Here is an 8,983-nt window from a genome sequence, read left to right on the forward strand (position 1 = left end):
GGCGGGCGGCTCGGGGCGCGGGCGCGCAGCGAGGCCCTAGGCGGCCTGCCTACTACGCGGCGCTTCCGCCCTGGGGGGGGGCTCCTGGAAGCGCGTCATCTCGGCGCGCCGGAACCGCCCCTGCTTCCGGCCGATCCCGGCCGGCCCCTGGGGCGCTGGGAGGGCTCCCTGGGCAGGGCGCCCTACAAAGACCTCCGACCCCAGACAGCATTTCCCAAGAATCCCTCGAGGCGGACGGCCTAAGGGGAGGGGTGTGTACCTTCTAAGAAGCCTACAGACGCGGAAAGTCACCTGTTGGTCGGTGTCCAAAGAATTCTAGTTTGCGAGCAAATAGGAACTCAAAATTGCTATTTTAACAAGTGTTGGACATTAAAAATGTGCTGGGACAAGGTAAAGAGATGCAAAGTGAAGTCTGTAGGAAGGGTAAAGGCTTCACTCTGTCTGGGTGGTCTGCATTACAGGAAGGCTTTCAGGAAGCCTGCAGATTTCAAGAGACTCTGGAGGCTTTGGGAAGTGCAAATTTATGTAACACAAAAGGTTGCCTAAAGTTAGTGAGACTTAGGGAGACTCTTGTTTCACAAAAAAAAAAAAAAAAAAAAAAAAATAGGGCTGGGGGTGTAGCTCAGAGGTAGAATGCCCCCTGGCTCCAATCCTCAGCACCATGGGCGCGCGCGCGCGCGCGCGCGCACACACACACACACACACACACACACACACACACACACACACACACACGGCAAGCTGGGCGTGGGGGTGCACACTTGTAATCCCAGCATTTGGGAGGCTGAGACAGGAGATCGCGGTTCAAAGACAGCCTCAGCTACTTGAGGCTCTTTGCAATTTGGTGAGACCCTGTTTCAAACTAAATAAAATAGGGCTGGGGGTGCAGCTTGGAGGTAGGTGGTTCCCATCCCCAGTACCACAAAAGTAAAAATAAAGTTATGCTTGGAAGAGACACCACCAATAATTTCACGTTGGAAACCAGATTTGCTTGGAGCATGTTTATGTAAAATGAACACAGCACTGAAGTTCCTGAGACTGGCCTAGAACCATAATCCTCCTCCTGTCTCCCCCTCCCAAGTACTGGGATTACAAGTGGGCCCGGCTAACTCTAATTTTAACAGGAATGTAGATGATCAGAAACTTTTTTCTTGTAACATTTTGGTATTTTACTATTCACACCCAAGCCTAGGCTGACAGGAATCGGTGCTTGAGAGTGAAGGGTAGCTGTCACCCCCCTCAGCTAGGATTATGTTCACTAAGTGTAAAGATCCCTAATAAGCAGAAGTATGTAAGTTTACTAGCCACTTTCTTAAAATGTTTTCTAGCATAGTTAAGACGTGTCTGCACTGAACTCAATTATGTTCCTAGCAGTTAAAGTGGCAACTTAAACAAATCCAAGATACATGGCATGAAGATGCTTACAGTGCTGCTGAACTTTTAAAATCACTGACACAACTGGAGAAAAGAGGGTTACCCAAATAGTACGAAGTTGGGCTTTCTGTTCACTTGCAGATTCTACCTAATTCTCTAGAAACTAGACTGACAGAACTATAAAACCTAATTTGGCTGTAGTTTAATCACATCCTGGTTCTTAGTTTATTCCTAATGCATTAGCTTCCCATCACATCAAGCTATTTTAAACTCATTTTCATATTTTTCAAGTGAGTTTATTTCATCAGGGCTAAAATCATAAAATTGAAATCAAACTAATATACCACAGTAACTTCAAACAGTAATAAATGCAACATACAAACTTTATTTAACAAAAACAACAGGTAATGTCAAACAGGCACTTATGAGAAAAACTGACTACAAACTTTTAAACACCCTACAATAACCTACTTGCAGTTGCATTTAACTGAGCTCTGTTGCTGTGAAGAATACAGCTCATGCACAGGTGTGGATGAATGATTTGTACATTTTTCAAGTATTCACTGAATACTACCTTATATACACATATACATTAAATTTGAAAAAGATTTAATTGACGATCCCAGATATGCTTCATTTTTGTTGCTCTTTTGGAAGAGGCCGTCTAAAAAGAAGAATATGCGGTTCTGTGGAAAGAAAATGTTTTATCACTTTAATATAATATGGTTAATAGAATTCAACTGAACTAAAACAAAATAACTATTAACCTATTTGAGATGTCTAAAACTAGCTGACAATGAAAACATTTCCCAAATATTTTTACTTAAATATTGAGGGTATTCAATAGGTGGAGCCCCAGGAACCTCTAGTTAAGTTCCTCAGTTACTTTATTATCTGGGGAAGACCTCCGAACTCTAATATGATTATGTGCCCCAATCCCAAGAAAATTAGGAGTTGTTTAAATTCTAAAGATTTTTTTTCTAACATAAGACTTTAGTTCCACCCAGTTCTGCTTCTACAGAATGTCTTTAAGTTAGATTTACTGATAATCCAAAAACAGGATTTAACCCCACAAGCTTTATTCTAGTGTACTATGTATTGCCCAGAAGAATTTGTGGTTAATAATAAAAGTAGCATATTTGAGTTCACTTGCTATCTCATTTAATCTTTATGTGGTAATAAGTCCTCAGTTTTAAAAAGGACGGACCCAAATTCTATTTAGGAATTCTACCTAAAACAAAGCATACTGACAAATTTTAAAATAAAAAGAAATAGCTCTTATTCTTGTAGGTAGAATAACGTGCTATTTTAACTCCTTTAGAATAGGAATATTCCTCAGAGTTAAGGAAATCGGTTATTTAGAACTTATCAGAATTACTTCCAGATACCACTGAATGTTCATGGTACTGAGAAAATTGACACAACCCCTATTTTAATTCATTTAACACTTTGCACTTTGTATTACTGGGAATTGAACCCAAGGGCATTTTGCCTAAGCTACACCCCCAGCCCTTTCTGAAACACTGCCTCACTAAATTGTGAAGGTTAACTAAGTAGCTGGGGCTGGCCAAAAAACCTGTGAACCTCCTGTCTCAGCCTCCCAAGTACTGGATTACAAGCATGCCTGGCTTAGCTAACATGTCATAGCAAAAACTTACCTGGCTCATGAATCATGTAATGAACCCAGCCTAGACTCTGTTGAACACCAAGTCTTCTCCACTCCTCTTCAGACATCAGATGAGTTTTGGGTACTTGTTTGGAAAGTTCTCTGGGTAACATGACATGCCTGTTAAACAACCAAGTTTTAGTGCGTGTCTTCCTTACAACTGTCATCATATTATATATGTATCTTAAAAATACTAAATGTGGGGATAGGGTTATTGCTTAACAGTAGAGTGCCTGGCATGAAGGAGGACCCCAGGCTCATTCCCCAGTTAGGAAGAAGGAAAAAAAAAAACAAAAAAAACTCAGCTGGCCATGGTGGCACATGCTTGTAAACTCAGTATTTGGGAGGCAGAGACAGGAGGATTGCAGTTCACAGCCAGCCTCAGCTACTCAGCGGGGCCCTTTGCAACTCAGTGAGACCCTATTTCAAAATAAAAAATAAAAAATGGGGCTGGTGCTGTAGCTCAGAGGTAGAATGCCCCTGGGTTCCATCCTCAGTATCACAAAAAAAAAAAAAAAAAAAAAAAATCAAAACAAAAAACCAAAAAAAATAATCACCCTAAAATTTGTCTATACTAAATTCTTTAAAATACTACCTTTTTTTTTTTTTTTTTTTTTTTTTTGCAGTACGGGGGATTGAAGCAAGGGGCACTCTACTGCCAAAACTACATTCCCAGCCCTATAATTTCTTTATTTTGAAACAAGTTCTCACTAAATTGTGGAGGGCCTAAGTAGCTGAGGCTGACTTCAAACTTGGTGATCCTCCTGTCTCAGCCTCCCAAGTACTGGGATTACAAGCATGCACCGCCACACCTGGGCTTAAGTACTATACCAAATCTTGAGTATACTCTACCACCTAATTTAGTTCTGATTTGAGGGCTTATATTCAAATTAGGAATCCAAGAGTGTGCTATCCAAGGAGAAGACATTTTATTTAGGGCCATTTTTTTTCCTTAACAAGGAATTGTTTGCTAGCAAATCATAATCCTCTCCAGGAACACAAGACCAAAATCTAAGTCAGGTACATGGTTACACATTCCAGCCTTTCTGGCAGCTACCTTTGCTCATGTAACCAAAATCGGACCAGTAAGCTATAAACAGGAAATATCCAACTCATGAAAAATATCCTCAAAGGGAAACATGCCCCACACTTTCCTCCTTGGGAGGTACACTGACACCCCCGAGGGGTTCCATCTCTAGTACTAAAAGAAAAAAGAAAGTATGAGTATGTTCAGTTTGTGAAATTCTCTTATTGGTGGCGGTACTTGGAATTGAGCACAGGAACGTTCTACCAATGAACTATATCCCTGTCCTTTTTTTTTTTTTTTTTTTTGGTGGTACTGGGGTGAAACCCAGAGGCTTTCTACCTCCAGGCTATACTCCCAGACCTATTTTATACTTTATTTGGAAACAGGGTCTCACTAAGTTGCTGAGAGCCTCACTCAGTAGCTGAGGCTGGCTTTGAACCTGTGCGATCCTCCTGTCTCAGCCTCCCAAGCGCGGGGATTACAAGTGTGCGCCACCACACCCGGCCCCCCCCCCTTTTTAAGACAGTCTCACCAAGTTGCCTAGACAGGCCTCTAGCTTGTGATCCTGCTTTAGTCTCCCAAGTAGTTGGGATTACAGGCATGCACTCCCATGGCAGACAGCTTTGTAAAATTCTTAAAAATAAGCTGAGGCTGGAGGCACACACCTGTAACCTTAGTACTTGGGAGGCTGAGACAGGAACAGGTCTGAGGACAGTCTCAGAAACAGAGACTCTCGGCACTTAGGAAGACCCTGTCTGAAAAGTACAAAAAGGGGGGGGGGGTGAGGATGTAGCTTGGATGGAGAATGCCCCTGAGTTCAATTCCCAATACCCCCCCCCAAAAAAAAGGTCTTAAAAAGAAATATCAGAATCAGCCATTAACAACCAACTTTTTGGATCAGTCTCTTGTTTTTGCTCTGTGACATCTTATTGTTAAGTCAGCTGGCTGCAAGGTGAAAAATGTGATTTGGTTACTTCCTAGCATATAGAAAACAATGAATTCATTATATATTTAAACTCCAAACTATCATCTACTTCAATTTTAGGCTGTGGCTGGTTAATTAAGTACCAAATTGGTATTATTTGCAGGCAAAAAGAAGTGAGCCTCAACAATTTTTATATAGCTAGATTATGACAAAACAACTAAATCTCAAATCAATTTCTCTTAATCAATTCTGATGAACTACATGGGAATTCTAATTATACACCTGTGGTTACATTTAATCTTGATGTATTACTTAACAGCTAACTTTTAAGGTTCTACAACAATTCTTTTTATTTTTATCTTCTATATTGTTGGTTAGTCCTGGGGGGGGGTACTTTTGAGTAATTCTTTTCATGAACAGCGTAGCTATATAAACGTAGGTATTTAGCCGGGATGTGGTGGTGCAGGCATGTAACCCTCCCCCCGCCACCCCCTTGGGAGGATGACACAGGAGGACCGCATAGGTTCCAAGCCAACCTCGGCTACTTAGTGAGGCTCTCAGGAACTTAGTGAGACCCTGTTTCCAAATAAAAATATATAATAGGTCTGGGAGTATAGCCCGGGGATAGAAAACCCCTGGGTTACACCTTCAGTACCCCCCCCAATAACCTGGTGTCATAATCCTGTACTTGAGAGGCTGACAGGATACAGGTTTGTGGCCAGGCCACCCTCAGAGAGCCTTAGTGAGGTGCTCTGCTATTTAGTGAGACCATGTTTCAAAACCAAAAACAAAGTGGAGCTGGGATTTTAAGTGGTAGAATGATCCTGGGGTCAATCCCCAGTAACACACACACACACACACACACACACACGTATTTAGATGTTTGAAGTTAGCACCTTTATAAATCATGTAATCAGACGCTCAATTAGGATTTGATTATAACAGAAAAAAATTTAAATAGGCATACAAAGGGATTCTTTTACCTGTATTTTACTACAAGCTATTCAGCTGCATATAAGAAAAATTATTTCCCAATCCAAGGGAGCTGGGAGTGGTGGCAACCGCCTGTAATCCCAGTACTTGGGAGACTGAGACAGGAGGATCGCAGGTTCAAAGCCAGCTTCGGCAACTTAGCACATTCCAAGTAAGATATAAAATCAGGCTGGGGGTGTAGAAGAGCCCTGAATTCAATTCCCAGTACCCAAAAATATATATAAATAAATAAAAGAGTTGGGCAAGTAGCTCATTGGTCAAGTGCCCCTGGGTTCAACCCCCCAAAAAGTTAAAAAGTACAGGTAATTCCTCACCAACCCCCCAAAAAACTTAGAAATTTACAATGTATGTAGCACCACTCTATACAAACCACCCTAGACTCACACCGCCATGATGACTTCAGACTTGCCCAGACTTTCTTTTATATGTTACCACACACAACTTAGGAGTGCCTCCTACATATATTTATGTGCATATATTAAAACTGGAGACTAACAGAAGCTTTAGTCTAATTTTATTATGAACAGAAAAGAACTTATACAGGCCCATAAATCCTTAAGAACTTGGTTCAAAATTAGTTTTTTTTTTTTTACCAATGTTCAGAAAGGTAACATTGGCTGTACCCTGCTGGGCTCATGATTGACGCCAACGAACATTATGCCAACGAACGACAGGACTGGAAGTGTGCGGTGTGCGGATAACCTACCTAAAATGTACAACCCAAAGCAGTTTTTCTAGCCAGGAATATGAAACAGCGTATTGCTAATTCACGAAATGACCTAGAGTAATTCCGTTAATTTTCCCAAGAAGATAAGCTTCGGCGACACTACAGGAGTTGGGAAAGGCCTCCGTTTCACCATCCTCCCTTCCTCAAGAGCACTCTGAGGCCCCTCCAGGGAGCGGCCCGCCGCCAGCCCCGCCGCGGCGGCTTCCCAGCGACCCGGGCGCCGCCGCGGAGCGCAGAGCGGGCTGCGGGCCGGGCCGGCCTCGGCTCAGAGGCCACGGGCAAGTTCCCGAGCGGAGTCCGCCCGGTGCCCGGGACCAGCACCCAGCGACGGCGAGCCCGGGGCCCGCCGCGGCCCAGCCCGCCCGCAGCCCGGAGCCGCCGCCGCGCACTCACCGGTACTCGTAGTGTTCGTCGAAGTACTTGTCCGAGTAGTAAATCTGCTTGTGGGCCATCCTGCCGGCGCGCAGCGGGGCGGAGAGTGAGAGGAGCGGGCGCAGCGCGACACGCGTCGTACGGGCCAGGGCAACGACTGCAGCGACCAACGCCCGCAGCCCAACGCTCGCGATTTGAATCCGGCAGCCCAGCGCCCATTGGGCCACGGAGCCGGCCAATCACCGCCTGCGGAAGCCGCGGAGAGGCGGGGCAAGCGCCAGCCTATTGGCGTGCCCCTCTTTGTGGTGTTCGCTCTTCGGTCAGCCAATCAGAGGCCTGTTGCCGGGTTGTCGGAGGGAGATCGAAGGCTGCGTGCCACGGGGTGGCGGTGCGTCTGACGTCAGGGACATGAGGGGCGTGGCCATCGAGGGCGGAGCTGGGCGTTAAAGGCCGCTGGGAGCGTGCGACGCCTTGGAAAGTTCCAGGACGTGTCCTGACGCTGGCGTGGTATCGCGGGGCTTGGCGGGCGGAAGTGTGCGGCCGCCGCCGGGGTTCTGGGGCCTGGAGCCGGCGGGGCGGGCGGGGGCCGGCCAGCGCCGGGAGTTGACCGTGCATGCCGCGAGGATGGAGCCAGGCCGGCCCACTCCGAGCTGGCCCAGGAGAGCTGATCTCGCCGAGTCGCTGATGCTGGCCGTGCAGCCGACCTGCGACCCTCGGTCTCGGCCACAAACGGGGATGGAGCTGGGCGTGTGATGCGCACGCTGGTAATCACTGATTATAAGACTGAGGCGGGAGAATCGTAGGTTCGCAGCCAGCCTCAGCTACTTAGTGAGGCCTCTGCGACTTAATGAGACAGTTTCAAAGAAGCAAAGAATACCACCGGGCGTGGTGGCGCACGCTTGTAATCCCTGCACTTGGGAGGCTGAGACAGTAGGGTCGCACAGATTCGAACCCAGCCTCAGCTACTTAGTGAGGCCCTGTTTCCAAATAAAATATAAAATAGGTCTGGGAGTATAGCCCAGAGGTAGAAAGCTCCTGGGTTCCACCCCTAGTACCACCAAAAAAAGAAAAAAAAAAAAATAGGGCAGGGAGTGTAGCTCAGAGGTAGAATGCCCCTGGGTTCAGTCCCCAGTACCAAAACAACTCTTCTTCTGTCCCTTATTTCCACACACACACACCCTCCGTATTGGACATTGAACCCACGGACATTCTGCCTCTGAGCCGCATTTTTTATTTATTCATTTTGAAACAAGATCTTACTAAGTTGTGGAGGGCCTAAGCAGCTGAAGCTTGTGGCAGACCTGCTCTCAGCCTCCCAAGTATTGGGTTTACCAACGTGCCCCACCACTCCTGGTTTCAATCATAACTTAAAAACACATTTACATTTGAAATAAAGTATACCAAGATGTGAACAGTGTTTTGTTTTGTTGGTGTGCCACAATTAAACGTGACTTTCAAGCAATCTTTTATGTTCTCTGCAGTGAGAATAGCATTTTGGTGTTTTGGTTATGTGGGACATATTCCAGCCCACGCTGTCCCCGCCCACGTGTAATTGGTCCGCAGGGCAGTAGTAGTAAAGTGTCCCTGGCGGGGGAGCTAGTGAGCAAGTTGGTGTTCCGTGGTGCTGGAGGCAGGAAGGTGAGGAGGTGCCAGCACTGTCCTGCGGAAGGTTGGTGCGGGGTGCACAAAGCAGGCTTCTCTGTCTTCCTACATAGAGAAAAGCATTCCTGGGCACTAAGTAGGTGCATGATCATGTAATCCTGCCTCCTAATGCCATTACATGGGATGGGAAGTTGCCTGAGGGTTTTAATATATGTATATGAGGACGTAAATAGCCTATAATAGAAAACTTCAGATCTGAATTTAAGGATGCTCTCTTTTGAAAGGTGGCCCTTATTC

General features: G+C 45.6%; 1 protein-coding gene across 1 annotated transcript; it reads right to left on the reverse strand.

The window, feature by feature from the left end:
• Positions 1–2,007: 2,007 nt before the first annotated feature.
• CKS2 (CDC28 protein kinase regulatory subunit 2) lies at positions 2,008–7,164 on the reverse strand (the record flags this gene model as incomplete). The annotated part of the gene is made up of 3 exons (XM_080708671.1): positions 2,008–2,060; positions 3,033–3,160; positions 7,106–7,164. The coding sequence occupies 3 exons, from the start codon at positions 7,162–7,164 to the stop codon at positions 2,008–2,010; spliced, it is 240 nt and encodes a 79-aa protein (XP_080564797.1).
• Between the last annotated feature and the right edge of the window lie 1,819 nt (positions 7,165–8,983).

Source organism: Muscardinus avellanarius (assembly GCF_963383645.1).
Source record: "Muscardinus avellanarius genome assembly, chromosome: 13".
NCBI lineage: Eukaryota > Metazoa > Chordata > Mammalia > Rodentia > Gliridae > Muscardinus > Muscardinus avellanarius.